The 20,615-nt window shown below is 41.1% G+C and overlaps 1 protein-coding gene across 1 annotated transcript in view; it reads right to left on the bottom strand.

Annotated features, from left to right (window-relative positions):
- LOC136863939 (F-actin-capping protein subunit alpha) overlaps positions 1 to 20,615 on the bottom strand; it is a 206,342-nt gene that overhangs the window by 96,094 nt on the left and 89,633 nt on the right. Inside the window, exons 4-5 of the mRNA XM_067140387.2 lie at positions 1,255 to 1,426; positions 961 to 1,139 (exon numbers count right to left, since the gene is read on the bottom strand). Of these exons, the coding sequence (XP_066996488.2) occupies positions 961 to 1,139; positions 1,255 to 1,426 (351 nt within the window). The remainder of the gene's footprint in view (positions 1 to 960; positions 1,140 to 1,254; positions 1,427 to 20,615) is intronic.

The following is a 20,615-nucleotide window of genomic DNA, read 5'->3' as shown; positions in this document are numbered from 1 at the left end:
ATGTGGCTTTAACTTCAGTAACTTTATACCTGTTGGAACAGAACAATAAGAAATTTCGATTTCCCGAGCAAGTCACTGAAGTAATTTTGTAGGAGACCTTTCCAGAGCATTACCAACATTACCTACACTTTCTTGTGCAAGTACTGTATGTGGCTTATTACGTTTCTTATCATGAAGTCTTCCCGTCTTAGGCAATTTATTTACTAATCTATGAATCGAAGTCCGACCTGGAACTTGAACATCAGGAAACTTCTCTTGAAATAATCTATTTATGGCCCTCGCACTTTCTGTACGGATGTATGAATCATAAATTAACCCTTTGGGGAACAGAATACCGATACCCGACTTGAGCCACCTCAGCCATTTCACAGAATTCACACACTGTACTAATGTCATCAACGAAACACATGCCACGTTTGCAAACGTTAACAAAGACTGAAACTTGGCCCGGTAGCGCAGCCTTGAGTACATCCAGCACTGTATTTCATCACCGGCCGACTCACTCATTCACTCACTCAGGAACTCCCACGCACAGGATGGAGCGGTTTCGCTTTATTCTGCTCACCCAATATAAGAGTATTATCTATGTTCTGAAATGACAGTTTTGTTGAGAAATAAATCCTGAATTCATTCAGAAATAGTTTGACAAACATGCTCTTATATGGATTTGGTCAAGTTTTACAGCCATATGCCTTTCCCATCATCAGTCCTATGTGGAAGGATGCATTCACTATTGTGTGTTTCTGTGGTGGTTAGCAGTGTGGTGTTTTGTATAGAAATATAGAGGAGCGTATTAAAGACTAACATAAACACCTACTCCCTGAGTCAGAGAAATTAATCATCTGCAGTCAAAATCCCCAGCCCATCTGGGGAATCTAACCCAGGGCCTTGCTGAACTGAAGAACACAACTCTGCCCATTTAGCAAAAGAGCCAAACAAAGGTAATGCACATATACATACCAATAATTCTTTGGCTGGAATTGGTGATCCTCTATGCAGGCAGTTAGCATGATCTCATCTCCGTCACTTTTACCAAACACACTACACACACCATGTTTATAGTGGCTTGAAGTGTATGTAGTGAACTCAGATTCTAGGGCAGCACGCCATGGTTCTGATACTTGGTCTGGTTCCCAAGGCTGAAATTGACATTGTTTTACTACTAGAAAAGCCAAAACCAAGCAAAGTATATATTTTGAAAAGAATTTAATAAAAATAATAGTGACCCTTCTGATAATACAAACTTTAACTCACCTGGTAATCTGAAGCTTCTTTCCTTAAATGATCATAACGAAAACTCTGCTTTGATCTGGGATCAAAGAAACGACCATTTCCCAAGTCGTTATGTTCAGTAATTAGGGCATAAAAATCTGATCCATCAATTTTAGCTGGCGTCAGCTGGTCCTTGTTATAATGGGAAAATGCGCTGAAACAAGACATAAAAATGCTACATATCGTAAGTGCCTAAGAAAAAAGTTTACGTCCAACTAACTACTTCTATGGTTTTCAGAGATGCTGAGGAGCCATAATTTTGTCCCGCAGGAGTTTTGTGTGTCAGGTACTCAGCCTAGCAAAATTATTTTAATGAAAATATTAAAAAAACCTCTGATGAAATGAAGACAGTAAGAACCACTCATTAACAATCCAGAGCCAATATCTCAATTGCTCTGTTGTCTTCTCAGAAGTGAGGTTAGGCTTATACTTTTACCTTGCTGGTAAATACTTAGAAAAGTTGTCATAAATACCCCACCTTGAGAAATTTAATAATTCTGTGTGTTCAACATCAACGTGACTACTACCAGACTAAGAAGGTTGCACAAAATTACTTCTGAAAATTGGCATAAAGTCCGTTGGAATCCCTAAAACAATTCAGGGCTATTAATGGAATACTAAAACAATTCCTATGACAGAAGAATTAATGGTGTGTACTGCATAGTGGAGGTGTACACTGGATACTATTTGATACATTCACTGAAAAAAAAAAAAAAAAAAAAAAAAAAAAACTGGCGCGAGCGCGACTAGAACATCGGCACGTCTGCACAACTGGCATTTATGGCGTTACCTCATTTCACTGAGCTAATGAGACAGCTCCGGCAGAGCGAGTTCATGCGACTTGTGCTTGGCCACACTGCATGCCGTTACAGTGTTGCCAGAGCCTCGTTTCTCAACTTGCATTTCTATTAAACCTATTGGAGGGACTAGGTCTGGCAAGGTAAGCTTTTGTCGTGAATTTTGACGAGGAACCGCATGCCACCCTCCACGTGCGGAATTTTTTGTTCTCCCTGTATACAGGTATTTAAGAAAAATCTATTTCTGTATGCCTAAAGAATAGATGCAATAAAAAAACAGTTTCTAAGATTCAGTAAGCAGTATTTCCTTTGGTCAATTATGTTTTAAAAGGAAGAAAAATGTTTTACAGATAACAGTGTCAACAGATTATCTAAATATTTTCTTTGATTGATAGACTAAAACTACACACTCAACTAAAGCAACCTAGTCTTTAACATGAGACAGCACTACCTTAGGTATCTATTCTTACCTTTCAATTCATTCTGCTTACAACACATCACCCACTCATATTTGCAGTATACAATGTCACCTTACACTGAACTACTGTTCCAATGATACCTACTAGTCAAAAAATGTGTTCTTTTGTATTGTCCTGTTCTACATAAGATGCTTGTTTGATGTTTCTGTCTACAAAAGATGTTCATGTGTATTTTCTGTTTCACCATCCATTCTTTTATTTTTTATATTTTATTTCCAAAGTTGGATAACTATGGACTGCATAAAACTTAAGGCTTTTTGGCCTTTCTTCTCTTCCCAAAACTTCATTCTTTTGCTACTCATCTTACTCTACTCTCCTCTTCGGAAATAGTCTGTTCAGGCCTCCGTTTTAGTGGTTTCTCTTCAAATGATTTTAGACTGCCGGCTCTTCTTCTGAACTCTTTTCTATTGTGGATCATCTTGCAGAGTAATTCCAACGTCTTCTCTTGACCTCTTCTATCCACTTGGAGGCCTTTAACCGCATGATATACACTTATGTTCATAAAAAACAGCAACATCTTCAAAGACTAAAGATAGGAAGTTCATATTCACAGGATATGTTCATTAGTATGTTCTGCAGAAATGTTTTAGTCCCCTAGGTTCAGCATATGTCCTGTTGGCACTGGGTCCTCCATGGGCACTGATAACTTGCTCCATGCGTGATGGCATCGACGCGTATAAGGTGTGAATGGTGCCCTGGGGTATAGCCATCCATGCTGCATTCACCTGGTTCCACAGTTCATCTTTGGTGGTTGGCATTGGGTCACCGCACCCGTCGTTTTACCATATCCTACACATTCTTCATCAGCGACAAGTCCAGTGATCGGGCGGGCCTGGGCAACAGTCTGAAATCCTGTGACAACAAGAAGGCACGTGTTCGTGCAGCAACATGTGGCCGCGCATTGCCCTGCTGGAATATGGCGTCTGGCGTGCCATGCAGAAAGGGTATGGCTGCGGGTCGCAGGATGTCATTCACGTATGTCAAACTGGTCAACATGTCCTGGACATGCACCAACCGTGATTTGTGGTTGTACCCAATAGCACCCCATACCATAAAGCCTTGAGTTGGCTCTGCATGTCTTGTGCGAATATAGTCAATGTGATGCCTCTCCCCCTGTCTGAGGCGTACCAAACTGCAGCCGTCATTTTCAAACAAACAGAACTTGGATTCATCCGAAAACACTATCTGCTGCCATTCCTGTCCCCAGTGATGTCGCTCCATACACCATTGCAGTCCAGCATGGTTATGCACATTAGTCAAACGTAGGCAGAGAATTGGACGACGCGCCTTTAACCCAGACTGTAATAAACGGCAACAGACTGTCACTACTGATAGTGTACAATGTGTTACACTGTTGCGTCAGAGCCAAGGAGGACGCAGATCTTCCTGCAATGCCATTCGAATGACTTGTATCCTCTCGGGGGGGGTCTGGGTTGTGTGACCAGACCCATCTCGTCGTGTTCAACGGCCTTCTGTGAACCATTCTGTACACACCCACTGCACTAACGACACACTTCATCCCAATTTTCTGTAAAAATATTTTCACCGCCTTGTCAATACTTTATACATTTTATTTTATTTAATTACCGTACATGTACATGTTTCGAGAGCCACCGCTCCCTTCTTCAGTGGTGCCGAACATTAATTGATCCTTGGACTATGGTACAATGGTATAATATAACAAGTATATATGAATTTTGAAAACTGTTACAACAATTTCTCTTAGTTTCACCTTTCCTATTTACTATGTCATTTGTTGCAGATTTTACTGGAATTTTCCTAAATAATGAAATCTATTAAATTAATCTCTATAAGTTAATTTATGTCCTTATTTACATCTGAAAGAATAAATATTTCTTCTTGTCTAAATTTAACATTTACTTGTCATTTAGTGGAAATCCTTAAATAAATAATAGATAACATCTATAAAATAGCCCTTATCCTAAAATCGTAAAATCATAAACAATAAATATAAATTCGTAAAATAATAAATAACATCTATAAAATTAGTTATCCTTTAAAATGTTTCTGCTCTCTTCTTTCTTCTTAAAGTCTGCTATAATTTTCTAGACCTCTCATAAATCAGAATATCTTCTCTTAATCTGGTCCAATTCTTCATTCCATCTAATTTATCCCAAAATTAAAATGATGTGATATTGGTCTAAACCCAAACAATATGTCCTTCCTTCCTTGTTGTCAATCTACTACTCTGCTACTGCTTACGCGATGACCATGCTGGTCGCTTTCTAACCGTCAAACTCTTCAGCTCGACTGGTTGCCAAAATTTAACCTTGACCGAAGTATTCTTATACTAGTTTGAATAAACAAACGTGTTCTGCTCACTGCTGTCGACCTTGTTAGGCTCGCTGCTACCTGTCGCTGTGCTGCCGGTTATGTAATGTAGGGAATGGCTACTCACATCACGGTAGAGCCTACTTCACGGCCGACTTTAATGCCGGGCGCACATTGAGAAATAGTTGGCCGCAGAGCAGGGAAGAGCAGAGCAGGACAGCGCAAGGCTTACGAAACTGCGAAGTGCATGAGAGCGCACATTGCCACGCAGGGTGCCGTCGGTTTTCAGAAAGAACATGTTTTCTTTAGACTCTGTGATATTCTGGCATCCAGTATAAAGAGGCTCTTTTTTCTTTCTTCAAGCATTCGTGATGTTTCTCATTTTGATACTCATCTTCACAATTTCCCTTGTGCTGATGACAACGCAATAAAAACAACTACCTTGCCAGTTTACAAAACTGAAAAATATTTCCATGTTAGCGATCTTCGTTCATATGGACTAAGCAAGAAAAGTCTAAATTCATTACTTTTTTACGTCGCACCGACACAGTAGGTCTTATGGCGACGATAGGATAGGAAAGGGCTAGGAATGGGAAGGAAGCAGCCCGTGGCCTTAATTAAGGTACAGCCCCCGTAGCATTTGACTGGTTTTAAGTGGGAAACCACAGAAAACCATCTTCAAGGTTGCCGACAGTAGGGTTCGAACCCACTATCTCCCGAATGCGAGCTCATAGCAAGGCGATCCCAACCGCACGATCAACTTGCTTGGTAAATTCATTAATACCCATCTCCGTTATCATAGCCGGTACGATAAAACAGTAGAAGACACATGATCGGAAATTGTATTATCTTTAACTTTTGTTACGTAGCAATCATTGAAATGGCATATGGCTTTTAGTGCCCGGAGTGTCCGAGGACATGTTCGGCTCGCCAGGTGCAGGTCTTTCGATTTAACTGCCATAGGCGACCTGTGCGTCGTGATGAGGATGAAATGATGAAGACGACACACACACACCCAACCCCCGTGCCGTAGAAATTAAACAATTAAGGTTACAATTTCCGACCCTGCCGGGAATCGAACCCGGGACACCTGCGACCAAAGGCCAGCACGCTAACTATTTTGCCATGGAGCCGGACGAAGTATTCATTAATAGAATCAGATAGGGGGAGATGGAGAAAACATTTATATACAAATGTACCGTACTGCTAGATTTTCACACAATATACTAAAATCAATCAACATTGACAATCTGTTGTGAACGCGTTTGCATTTATATTTGACAAGACATGATAAATTATTTTCCGTACTTATTTCTTCACATAAATGTGATGGTGGATGAAGGTCACGGACTTGGCAATGATGTTCTCCATAATCAACATTAGATCTTGACGTTAAATACCTAATGTTGCAAGAACTTGGGCCACGGATTATTTGATAGATATTTGAGGATTACATTTTAGGCCTTTCTCTAAACTACCTTGTTACCCAGCATAAAAATGATTATAGCCTAGATTGTAGTGACTTATTCCCCGAATGTACATACCGATTTTCATTAAATTCTGTTTAACCATTTTTTCACGATGCGTGTACATACATACATACATACATAACGGAAATTAAAATTAAGCATTGCATTGCAGTCCACATGATTCCCATAGTACCTACAAAACATGGTGAGACCGAACGGCTGTGATAATGTTCTCCTCCTTTTCGTAACTAACTACGTAACACGCGCGCAGGAATCTGTGTTTCGAAGACTGCGCGTGGTAGGCGGAAGTAGGTGCAGAACCGGCCTGCTCTGCTCTGTCCTGCCCTGTCTGTCAACTTGCGATGGTGCAATGATTTGTGTGGATTACAAAATTCTGCTCTGCGCTGCGCTGCTTTAGCTGCTTCGCCTGCGTCCCAATGTGCGCCCGGCCTAAAGGCCACCACACACAGAAAGCTAAGCTACGCTACGCTACACTATGCTATGCTAAGCAATGCCAAGCTGTGGTGTGCTATGACACGAATAAAAAGCTAAGCTAAACTATACTATACTATACTAGGCAGCACTTTTATTATCTCACTGTTGTAAATAATCAATTACTCTCTCTGCACTACTGCTCGGTGGCATGACTTTTTTTCGAAGGGGTTCGACTGGCTGAGATTGTGTAGGTGTGTGGGCGGACGGAACAGATGAATCAGATATATGTGATAAGGAGTGTAGGTCATCACATTCCGGACTATCACGTTCATCTGGGTGGCTACTTCAGTTACCTCATGACGCCGATATGTTTCCTGTCTGTCAATGTTTGAATGTGTGCTGTAAGGAAACTTAAGCTATTAATGCACATCCAAACGTATATTAAGAAATGACACATGGAGATCTGTTTATGGAGAATGAGCATATTGACCTGTCCTAGTCCTTGTGCTTCAAACGCAGTTATGTTTTTCATTTTATTAGTGAAATGTGTATAGTGTCTTAGCTGCAAAACATAACAAATTGAGACGGTCTTATTTTCTTATAACCTCAAATGAATTGCATGCATTTTAATTTATAATATACTCAACATATACATTCACTTATAATTTCATCAATTTTTAATATTTTAAAAATATTTTAAACGTTAGTGATACTGCGTGCATTAAAATGACAGCTCACCTTCTTGTAGAAATATAAGGCAGAAGGAAATCCATTAGTTTGTGGAATCTCCACTCCATTTTTTCCCTTCCTGCCCACTTTACTCTTTTTGTCTCGTTAGTGCCTCCCTAAAACAGTCTCTCAGTCTTTTTGATAAGTTTTTAAGTTCCTTGCCTAAAGCAATATATGCTATTATTTTACCTTTCACGTTCTTAGTAACTGTTGATATATTTAGGAATATGGCATACAGTTGCAGAACAGGCACGTCAACAGTATCTGCTAAATTGTAAATGTGTGTAAAGCCATGTGAAAAATGTATTCTTCTCAAACAATTAGAACTGTCAAAATTTTGATTATATAGTTAATTTACAAATGATAGCCTACCTATAATCAACTTAAAGTACTGAACTTGTTTCCCGCCAAGAGTTTTCCTTTCTTTTCAAATCTCTGTAGTAATTTGATAACATATCATAAAGGCAGGGATATATTTTTACCTTCTCAATTAGTCGTTCTTCTTTTGGCCCGTTATCCATTGTATTAAAATATCGAAGTACTATACCAGAAGAGATTCGCACGACACGACTAAACACACACGACAGCCCGCCAGACCAACTGCTCAGAAATGAAAAGCGCATGCGCGAGGCCAGCTACAGCCAAGAAAATCGCCTGCCTAGCGATCTGTTTAGCTTAGCTTAGCGTAACTTGGCTTAGTATAGCTTAGCATAGCGGCCTGTGTGGGTCATCGTACTTAAATGCCTTGGGAGCGATATTTTTCACAACAACGCGTAGCTTAGCTTAGCTTAGCCTAGCTTTCTGTGTGTGGTGGCCTTAAGTGTCATTCTGGATAAGAGAGCAGAGTAGACCTATGTAGCTGGCTGTGATTTCACAATGCTCGCAGGAAACAAAAGGAAGTGACGACCAAATAACCGCCAAATGTGTTTAGTTGCCAACTTACAAACACTGAAATGAGGAGGGTTGACCAGTAATGCTCTAAGGAATTGAACATTTTTACTTCTTCCCTTTTTTTAGAAATTAATTGTTATCATGATAATGTTGCTTTTCCGTAATAATTTTCCCTTTGACCATAATACCATAATCGTGAAATGAAATCCGTAATTATAACGGACAATCACCTCTGCAGAAGTTGGCACCTCTGCATAACGGCAGCACTCGCAAGCAATGCAGACCCATGGTATTCCTCATATAGTGGGATTAATCACGGGCGCAGGTATTCCCGTCGTATTCCTCACATAGTGAAACTAATCACAGGCCACACATACTCTTGGTGCTGCTCACCTAGTGGTACTAATCATAGACAATGCAAACCTGCAGTGTAGCACACATTATGGTACCACCCACAAGCAACACAGAGCCATGGTGTTCCTCACAGTGCTACTAATCACGGGCAACAGCCAAACCCGTGATCCTCACATAGTGGTACTACTCACAGGTAACGCACACCCATTCTGAACACAGAGGAACAGACACATTCCAGCGCAGCATACGGTACCTTTTCTTGCATGGACATTAGTCTGCGCAGCCAAGTGCCCCCCGCCTTGGTGGGATACACACAATGGTACTAACTATAGGCAACACCCAGACCCTTGGTGTTCCTCACATGGTGATACTAATTGCAAGTAACTTGTCAACCCATAGTGTTCCTCACGTAATGGTATTAATCACAAATATTCTCATGGTTCTAATTTCATCATCCATTAGTCGCCCCTTTTAATTGCCTCTTATGACAGGCAGGGGATACTGTGGGTGTATTCTTCATCTGCATCCCCCGCCCACAAAGGGTACATTCCAAAAGATTTTAAGAAAGAGATCTGGCTAACAAAATTCAAAGGAATTTGAAAAAATTCTTTAAAAAAGGCATATCCTTTATCCTAAGCGAACAAGAAACCCAGAAACCCATTAACACAAATCCAAGTATTCCGTTAGCACGAGCGTTGCCAAAAATCCATAAAAATTGTGTTCCATAAGATCTACATATATTTTTAATTTTAGAAAATAGCACTAACTACAGTATAAACGTTATAAATTTATTCACACTTTTTAACATAATACACTGACTGAGAAAATGTTATGGGATAGCAGAGCAGTGATGCGCAGGTGTGTTGTCTGCGCACCACATGCCCCCTGTGCCAGCAGCAGTTGTATAGGAGACCTTGTGAGCAGTGGCTGTGCATGTGACAGGTGTAACATGGAACGTCGTCGTGAGCTGACACCGTTCGAACGGGGTATGGTAGTCTGTGCCTGACGGATGGGAAGTGCGATATTAGAAGTGGTGCGTGAATTCAGCTCCACACGATCAACCGTGTCCAGGGTGTATCGTGAATGGTTGAATGCGGGTGTCACCGTCCACAACAGACGAACGACCGGCCGTCCAGCCACCCTCGATGACCGTGACCAGCGACATCTGAGATGGATTGTCAGTAGTGACAGACGGGCAACCGTGCAACAAATCACGGCTCAATTCAACACAGGCCATGCTAGACACGTCTCCCAGTGGACAATCCGTAGGAACATGGGTTCTATGGGGTATGGGAGCCGGCGCCGCACACGGGTGCCACTGTTAACCCAACGTCATTGGTCACGACGACGCGCATTTGTTGCCAGTCACCAGGGATCGACACTGGAACAATGGCGTAACGTGACATGGTCGGACGAATCATGATTTCAACTGCACCATGCCGATGAGAGGTACCGTGTATGGTGCAGACCACATGAAGCAATGGATCCCGCCTGCCTCGAAGGTGTGGTCCAGGGCGCTGGTGACTTATGGTCTGGGCTGTATTTTCCTGGTACGGAATGGGCCCCCTATTTGTTCTGGACGAGACTTTGAATGGTACGCGGTATGTTGAACTGCTGAGACCATCTCCACCCATTTTTGGCCTTCCAGCACCCAGACGGTTCTGCAGTGTAGTGCTGGGAAAGGAGCGGTAGGAGCGGAGCAGTTGTTCGCGCAACATGAATCGGTATCTCCGATTACCTCCGTTGCCACCGCTTCCTCCGCTAAAACCATTATGCAAGGAAAGGAGCGGTAGGAGCGGAGCTGTTTGTTTTAGTATGACCTATTTTAAGTAGAGTGTCAACGCGGCCAAGCCGTTGGACTGTTACGTATGGTACCGTTTTTAAGCAACATATGTAGTAGTATTGTTTTGAATGAAGAAATTACCGTATATTATGTAATACCGATACATAATTTAATGTAACAATAATTCATACTTTTTGGCATATTAAAAGGAAGTATGTTTTAAAAAGGCAGCCTCATAATAAATACACCCAATTACTTCGGAGCCACAGCCATACACCAAACAAACAAACAAACAAACAAACAAACACAAACATACATAAATAAATAAATAAAATAAACATTTTAGTTAAAAAGAAAGGAAGTTCAACGCTACATACGCTACTTGAAGAAATATTTAGAGTTTCCATGTAAGAAAAGCAAAGTGTTTGCTCGTTCTGGCGATAAAACATTTCTTCTTGCTGTGACTCTTTCATGAACCGGATTAGATTGGTTCTCCATTTGAGCACAGTACTTGATAGGGTCAGTCAACCTATGCTCTGGCTCTAATTCCACGTACTTCCTTAGAAGTATCGTGGTATTCGACGTAGGCATCGCAACACGTCGCTCCTGGGCCAGCTTTGCGTCCAAAAACGCTAAGAGATTAAGTCTGCCTTCGTTTCTTCCTGCAACAGGCTTTTCTTCCAACGATGTAGAACTTTCTGCTGCTGCTTGTAGCCTATCACGCCTTTGGATCGTAGTCCTTAGCTCGACTTCAACCTGAAAAATTGTCACATGCTTGGTTTTGTGAAAAGGATAGGCTATATAGACATCGTGCTTTTGTTCCATTAAAAATAGTAACACTAACATGTTTTCGTGCTTCTTCTGCATGATCTGGTATTCGAAATTCATACTTTTTGTACCTGGGATCAAGAAAAGTTGCCGCACTTGTCACAGAATGAGTGTCATATGCAAAAAGTCACGTTGTTACAGCTTCCAGACTTGCTTCGAGGACCATCTGTCGCACAGTGGTGGCTAGTTTTTCTACTTCAGTAGAAATAGAGATAAATAACCCTTGCACCAAAGGGATCACTTCAGATCACATAGTGTATAGTTCTCTAGATAACATAGTAGTCATTGTTTCGAATGGATCTGGAATCGCTACACACTCCTTTAAGGTCAACCATTTGTCAGGTGGAAATAGTTGAGATCACAAATTATATTCAAAAGTTACAAAAAGACAGGGTTTTCAATACATTACACTGTATTCATAATTCTCACCTGTTAGTGCTTGCGGCGCATTCACAAGTTCCAACTGAGCCACTATGAGTTGGTCCTTTACCTCGAGGAGGTCCGACTCGTTGGCTGAACGGTTAGCGTACTGACCTTCGGTTCAGAGGGTTCCGGGTTCGATTTCTGGCCGGGTCGGGGATTTTAACCTTAATTGGTTAATTCCAATGGCACGGGGGCTGGGTGTATGTGTTGTCTTCATCATCATTTCATCCTCATCACGACGCGCAGGTCGCCTACGGGAGTCAAATAGAAAGACTTGCACCAGGCGAGCCGAACCCTTCCTGGGATATCCCGGCACTAAAAGCCATACGACATTTTTTACCTCGAGGAGACGGCACATCATGGCAAGCTGACTGTTCCATCGGGTACTGAATAAGCCGGACTCTTAACTCCTGATGTTTTAATTTATGGCTTGCAACAGTGCTTTACCTAGAAGAAACATAAGTAAACAAACACTAGCAGCGTTGCGAGAAGGCCTGGAGCAAATGTGTTTTTACAAGCCATAGTTCGGCAATACCTTGAATTTAACATTTCACAACTTACAACCCTAATCTTACTTTTACTTCTGTTGTGACATACTTACTTGAAATGCATGACAATATTTGAGCAAGTATCCAAAAGCGTACGAAAAGGGAACGTGCTCTTTACCACATCACTTATGGCCAAATTAAGTGTGTGCGCTACACAGGACACATGGCGGATATTTAACTTTCGTACCGCAGCTACCATATTTGCAGCGTTATCTGTAGTAATCCCTGGCACTTTACCAGACAGCTGCCAAGAATTGATGATGTCTGACAAGCGGCTAGCGATATGCTGCGCGGTATTAACTTCCTTCCAGAATTTCCGTCCCAGACATGCGGACATCAGTGCATTTGACACCTTTGATATAAAATGGGCAGTCACAGTTATGTACGGGTCTTCTCTATTGGATGTCCAACAGCCAGTCGTTAAAGCGACATATTCTGCCGCTGCCAGTTCGATGTTAAGCTTATTGCGTACTTCGTCATGTATTTCGCCTAGAATTCCCGAAGAAAAAATAAATATAACATAGGTATCGATCACAGAAATAGCTGGTAAGTAATTGTAATACTGTACAATAAATGGTGCAATACGAGTTCATTTTCTACCTACCTCAGACAGAGTTCGGCGACATGGTAGTTCATACCTCGGATTTAAATCGTTAACAAACTTCCTGAAGCCTTCATCCCGGGCAATGTCGAGCGGTTGCATATCTATAGAAACAAACATAGCCAAACTCCGATTCAAGCGCTTATGCTCTTCACTGCCTGGGGCGGACACCTCGCTACTTTGCTCAGTTGTTGGTTCCAAACACAGCTTATGACTCCTCTTTAAATGATCAAACAAATTAGATGTGCCGCCTCCCGTTGAAAAACTATGTGCACATAATTTGCACTTGGCAGATTTCTTCTGATCGCCTTCTGCATCGAAAAAAATTCCAAACACCTGACGGTTTTCGTCGCATTAGCTACACAGTGAAGGCGACGGTGCCAGAAAGTTCACCCGTCACACGCAGCAACTGACAGGAAGGAGCGTTTTGTCTGAATGAGCAGAGCACGTTCGCTCCATTTCCTCCGCCACCCTCCGTACACCACCGCAATTCTCCGCAGTAGTACCGGAGAATACCGGTGGAGCGCTTCACTTGCTACAACCAATTCAATCATTCGGAGAAGTGACTCCTCTCCCAGCACTACTGCAGTGTTTCAAGATAATAACGCGCCGCCACATCGCTCCCACGTCGCCCGGGAATGGTTCCAGGAACATACAGCGGAGGTCCAACGACTGCCATGGCCACCCAAGAGCCCTGATATGAACCCTATTGAGCATACCTGGGATGTCCTGGAACGCAGGCTCCGTGCCATGGATCATGCACCCACGAACAGACCAGCATTGGCAGCCGATCTGCAAACGATTTGGTGTCAGCTGCGTCCAGAGGACTACCAGGGACTTGTCGACTCACTTTCACAGTGTCTCACTGCAGTTCGCAGGGCCAGAGGAAGCCCCACACGCTATTCAGTGACTATCCCATGACATTTGCTAAGTCAGTGTACATTTTCTAATAAAAATTCTATTAAAAACTTTGTACACTTTTGTCAAGCTTCTTCAAACCTCGTATTGCAACCCCACTAAACACTCTTCTGACATTACAAATAGGTATTCTAATATCCGTATCACAAAAATCATTAAACTTGTCAAAGATAATCTTTATACATACAGCAAATTGAGCAAACACAACACGGATGAATTCTTAATATGAAATTTGTCTTATCCAATAACTATTTTCTGTTTAATATTTCAATTTATCTATAAGAATGTCTTCCAATGGGCGCTCCTGCCTCGGGAATACTTGCTGAAATTTACAATGACCATTTGGAAAAGAACAACATTTTCAATAGTGTAACAGGAATTTCTTTCTGAGCCCATTATATCGATGACTTATTTGCAATAGTTTATCAAAGAATCTCTAACAGTGACCAAATTTTAGATCAACTGAATAAAATAGATCACTCTATTAAATTTACACTGGCATGAGAAGTTAATAAATCTTTGAACGTTTTAGATTTAACCATTACCAGAATTAATGATAAACTCGTATATGACATTTTCAGAAAGCGTACGCAAAATGCCAACACAATGAAAGATGATTCTCTTAATCCTGGAGGCCAGAAGAGGGCAACCTTTTTTAGTCTGGTTCCCAGAGCACATAATATTCCTTCATCAACAAATAACTTTAAAAAAGAGACGAACACTAATTACACTTGGCTAACAAAACTGGATTTAAAAAGGTATTTGTTGACAAAATTGTCAACAGAATAAAAAACAAACCTTCAAATACCCTTATTAGGCAGTCAGAAAAGGAAAAAGAAAACTACTTCACTTTCAGCAATGAAAATATTTGAAAATATTTATCAGGTCGAATATATTCAAGAAGCAGAATCTTAATGTAGCATTTAGAACAGTTAACAATAACTCTACCATGTTTTACAATCATCATAGTGTTAATATCAGGACAAAAATTTACGAAGGTCCATAGGTCAAACAGGACAGTTTCCGTACCTGTTATCAGGAGCATATCAATACCAAAAATCACAACAGCTATGAGTATCAACATGTCCGATTTTAATCATTCTTTTTCAACTATAGAACAAGACTCGTCCATTCTCAAAGTAGCCAGTAAAGGTATTCTTTTAAATACAGTAAAATCTCGTTAATCCGAACTAACTGGGACCGGAGTCTGTTCAGATTACGAAATTTTCGGATTAACCGGAAAATATTTTCTAATGATAATGTTAATTTTTTTACGTCCCGCTAAGTACTTTTATGGTTTCCAGAGACGTCTAGGTGCCGGGATTTTCTCCTGCAGGATTTCCTTTACGTGCCAGTAAATCTACTTACATGCGGCTGACGTATTTGAGCACCTTCAAATACCACCGGACTGAGTCAGGATCGAACCTGCCAAATTGGGGTCAGAAGGCCAACGCCTCAGCCGTCTGCGGAAAATAGTTTCTAAAATACAGTACAGTGCATACTGTAATCTGAAATGTCCATTCTTTAGCAGTTACATTAATAAAATACTGTATAAAATTACAGTAGGGTAGTTAAGAACCCGTAGGGGAGAAAACGACAAATAAAATGACCATTAGCTAGTGGATGGAAGCTGACTGTCATCAACTACAAACAGACCAAGAAATTGTAGCTATGGTGGAGAAAGAATCTGGAGTTGGTGGGGAATAGAGTGACGACAAAGAAGACCAAAATGAACAACTAATGTCACATTCAGATAGCGCGGCCGCCACAGAACTTGCCGTACGCTACGTCGAGCAACACTCCGCTGTTACGCCCACCGATTGTGATGTTTATGAGACGCTGGTTTAACACTGCATCTTCCAGTAGGTTCCAATCACTACGGCAAAAGAAACTAACAGACTTTGTAAAGATAAACAACAAGTGATTGATGATTTATGATGTGTAATTATGTTTACATTAAGATATTCTAGTAAAATATGACTAATAAAATGCAAGTAAATCTTCATTCTATAATATGTTCTTTAATTTCAATAAGGAGATTCTTTTAAAAAATTGAATATTTCAGTTCGGATTAACCAGACTTTCAGATTAACGGGGTTCGGATTAACGGGACTCTAGTGTATATACAAGAACATTTTTATTCATATAGATCAAAGAAGTAACACATATGGTAACTTTTTTTTTTTACAACTCACTTAATGTCGCACCGACAAAGATTAGTCTTATGGGAGAGGAAAGGCTTAGGAGTGAGAAGGAATCAGCCGTGGCCTTAACACTTTCAACACTACCATATTTTAACATGGATCCTGGCTGTGAACTGGGTCTTTTTGCTAATTTTTAACACATTATTATGGAACTGCGAAACATATTACATGCCTGATTTTTGTACTATATGAAGGTGTCAATCATCCAAAATGAAGATATTAATCAACAAGTGAATATCTGAAGTAATTTAATTATACTAGTCTTATAAAAAACATGAAAAAATAGTACAGAAAAAAATTTTTACATTGAGGTTATACCAATAAGATTGCTTAAAAAATAATCATTTAATGCGACTACTTAGGCCACAAATAAACACAAATTCAGTGGAATAAAATATTTACCTATTTAGGAATATTTTGTTTTTGTATGGTAGTCCTGAAAACATTGGATTATACACAGTCCTACTTTGCACTCCTTGCCCTGACGTTTCATTGCCGCAATTGTCGTACCTGCATATCTGTTCGTTTCTGTTTTTATATTTTTGATCACATCATCACTAAAAAAATTACTGAAAAAAATTACTGAAACAATCCACTTCATCACTCCCCGCGCAAAACTGAGTAGAACCAGATGCCGACTGGAAGACAGGTAGCTGTGGTTGGTCATCTGTTTATGACCATTCATCATCAGGTTCAGATGATCTAGCAGATGTTCCCGGCTCTTCGTCTAAACGAAAAAATAAACCTAAATTTCTGTAGGCAAAGTATTTCTACCGTTTGTATTTGGAGTAAAATAATACAGCTAAACACTTACGTTCCAAAGTGACGTAATAAATAAAAATCTTACCTGAACTATCACTTGATACGTTATCCGGTTCGTAAGCAAGGTTGTCATCACTTTCATCCATCTCTGAACCCGCTTCTCCCGATAAAATATCTAAAATATCACTATCATTGAGCCGGCGTGAAGACATGTTTACACAGTAACACAGCTGACAGCGTGACAGATTTGGCGAGCGCAGCACATGGCACACCGAGTGCTTCGGTAGAGATCACCGCAAGGAGAAAATACCCTGTTTATCGTTTCAGTTCGTAATTCCCGATAACTGCTGCATTCTAGTGGTCACTAGATGAACTATTACCTCCAACCAAGGGACAGGAACTGTACGCGATACGTGCAGCTGGATATAAACACACGAGAAAATCACGCCCATATCACATACGGGCGCCGTCCAGCTCCCGTACGGGCATAGTGTTGAAAGTGTTAAGGTACAGCCCCAGCATTTGCCTGATATGACAATGGGAAACCACTGAAAACCATCTTCAAGGCTGCCAACAGTGGGGCTCGAACCCACTATCTCCCGGATGCAAGCTCACAGTTGTGCGCTCATTACTGCACGGCCAACTCACCTAGTAAATTGTAACTTAAATGAAATATCAGAAACATTCAATATTCTTTTAGAAGAGATCATCAATACATTTTTTTTGAAAAAACTACTGCTACAAATACGTGTAGCCTTTCTACCCCCTCTCCCCTTTCAATTTCCTTTCAACCACTCCCTCCTGCCTCCACTCACACACTTGATACTTCCAGCAGATGATCAGCTGTCTGTAGTCCAACACAACATCACACACAGGTCGGCCGGCCCAGAGAGAGACAGGTAAGGAAGTAAGTACTCAGATACTTGTAATATTTATTGACAATTATGAACTCTATTCTTCTTCAGATGCTTTCCAATTTTCTTCTTTTTCCCTTTTTAGACTTCTCTTTCTACGTAACGTTTCCATATATAACACACGGAGCCAATAATTAGACCAAACCTGGCAATTTAACCGTAATAAGTTGAGAAGTTCTTCCTGAATGAAGCATAACTTCAAAACTTGGTATTAGAACTTCAAGAATAACAATTCATCAGCTACGTACTGGACTATCATCCAGTATTTTTAGCTGAACATTTACGGGGTCTAAAACAAAACTACCAGTATGATCCAAAAGACAATGTAACCAATTTTATACCTTGTAGTCTCATTGTAGTCTCCCACAAGTCCAACCCCTCCTCCTCGTGGTGGGAGACAAGGCAATGGCATGAAGTAGGGGATGGCCTGCAGCGTTGAAGTACAGTGGGGACTTTGTGTGCCCCAGCACCACCACGGTAGCTGTGAAGGCCCTGCAGGAACCCTGAAAGCAATGGCTAACAGGGCTCTGGTGAACTCTGCTGAAGCCCTCAATGGCAGTGAAGGCAGAAAGAAGAGTTCTTGGAATGGTGGAACTGGCAGAAGAGGCAACCCAGCTTTCCGGGTTGAATAGGATTAACAAACACTGCCTTGTGGGGAAGGGGAGGGATACCTAATTGCTAAGGGAGAGAACCACAACAGAACTCCTGCATGCCTGGAAGCGGAAAGCGGCAGACCCCACCAGGCTAAGGCGATTGGGCCGATAACCCATGCTAACGTGAATAAACCTCATCAAAGAAACCGAAACAAGAAATAGCTGGGCTGATTCAAAAGATGTGACATTTGCTATCAAAAAGGACACTCAAATTGGATTTTGGAACATTCAAACCACGTGGTAGACTGGGAAGCTCGAATAAATGTAAAGAGAAATGATGCGGTATCGACTGACAATTGTTTGTCTTAGTGAGGCGAGATGGACCAGTTTTGGAGAAATAAAAACTATGAGTGGAAGTACTCTGTTGTATTCAGGAAGAGAGGATGATAACCATGTTGAGGGGGTAGCTCTATTACTGAGTAGCACAGCAAAGAAGAGTTTGTTAGAGTGGTATCCTATTTTTAAACGGATAATGACCGCACGATTTGCATCTAGAGCAAGACCGGTCACTTTAGTACAATGTTATGCACCAACGGAGATGGCTGAAGAAGAGAAGAAAGATTGCTTTTATAGTAAGCTACATGAAACTCAACGAAGTATACGGAAAAGAGATATTGTTATGGTAATGGGAGACTTTAAATGCAAAAACTGGAAGAGCTAACCACGGCCCGGAGCAAATTATGGGAAGGCATGGTGTGGGAACCCGAAATAATGTAGAACGATTCAACGATCTGTGTGATATGTTTGGATGGTTATTGGTGGTACAATTTTCCCTCACAGAGAATGCCATAAGAAACCTGGGTCTCTCCTGGTCATAAGAATGAAAACCATTGACCATTTTGCCATAAAAAGGAATTGGCGCACCTCTCTACTTGATGTGAGAGAAAGAAGAGGAGCAGACCACCATTTAACCACAGCAACTGTACGCATTAAGATAGCATCAGCAAAACGATCAGGTCAATGTGGTAGAGTGAAATGTAACACCAGCAGGGTGAAGGAGACTACCATCAAAGAAGAGTTCTCATTAGAACTTCGAAACCAGTATGGAGAGCTGGGCAAATTGGAGCAGGAAGAGATCAAGGATATTGACCAACTTTGGACTAAGGCTAAATAAGTGTTCAATTCAACCTGTGAGGTGATATTTGGAGTAAAAAAGAAAGGAAGACCTGACTGGGTATCACAAGACACTTGGAACTTAATTGAACAGAGAAGAATCGCTAAAACCAAGAAAAATGCTGCTAAAACACAAGAAACTAAAGAGAGGACCCACAAGAAATATGCTGCCATCAATCGATCAGTTAAGCGTAGCTTTCGCAGGGATAAAAGGACGTTTATTAATAAGCTAGCCACAGAAGCAGAACTTGCAGCGGAAGTAGGAGACATAAGAACTGCCTATACCATCACAAGACTATTGGCCAACAAGAAATTTGATGGTAGTAAGCCAATTAAGAATAAAGACGCCAACCTTCTTATCTCCGAGGAAGAGCAGATGATGAGATGGAGAGAGTATTTTACGGAAGTCCTCAACCGGATTACAGAACAAACTGAGGAACCAGAGCAGGAGGATGAAGAGATACCAGAAGACTGAAGGATCAGCAGCGAGCCACCAACAAAACAAGAAATAGTAAAAGCCATCAAACACCAAAAGAATGGCAAAGCTCCAGGACTGGATAATATCATACCTGAAGCTCTCAAAACAAATCCAGAGTCATCTGCAGATTTTCTGCTTGCACTGATTTCTATCTGGAAAAAGGAGACTTTCCCAGAAGAATGGAAAAAAGGGCTGCTTATCAAACTTCCGAAGGGAGGGGACCTGTCGGTTTGCAACAACTGGTGTGGTATAACACTGCTCTCTATGCCCAGCAAGGATCCTTCTGCCAAAATTGAGTTGCCATCAACACCATAACTTTCCAGATCAGTTCAGTTCCATTTGGCTATATAACAGTATCAGATCCATTCACAGATTTTCGTGGATTATAGAACTGATTTCCATGAACCAAAAATCTTTCCTTCAATTATCTGACACTATGACCAATCAGTTGCTTCTTTCTTCAAAGAGACAGCAGAACTAGCAGCTGGTCCAAATTTGTTCAGTTCATTGTCATTGAAAATGCCACTAACGCAGGTGTTTGTTACAAATTTACCTTCATTTGGGCCAGGGGCAGTTTTGAATAATTGAAGTGATGCTATCTCACTGTTTACACTAAGTTCAATGAAAATGAAAACCTACAGCCTGTTTTCCAGTCTTTGACCGGGTCAGGGA

The sequence above is a fragment of the Anabrus simplex genome, chromosome 2 (genome assembly GCF_040414725.1).
Source record: "Anabrus simplex isolate iqAnaSimp1 chromosome 2, ASM4041472v1, whole genome shotgun sequence".
NCBI lineage: Eukaryota > Metazoa > Arthropoda > Insecta > Orthoptera > Tettigoniidae > Anabrus > Anabrus simplex.
This window is presented reverse-complemented; position numbering and strand designations above follow the sequence as displayed.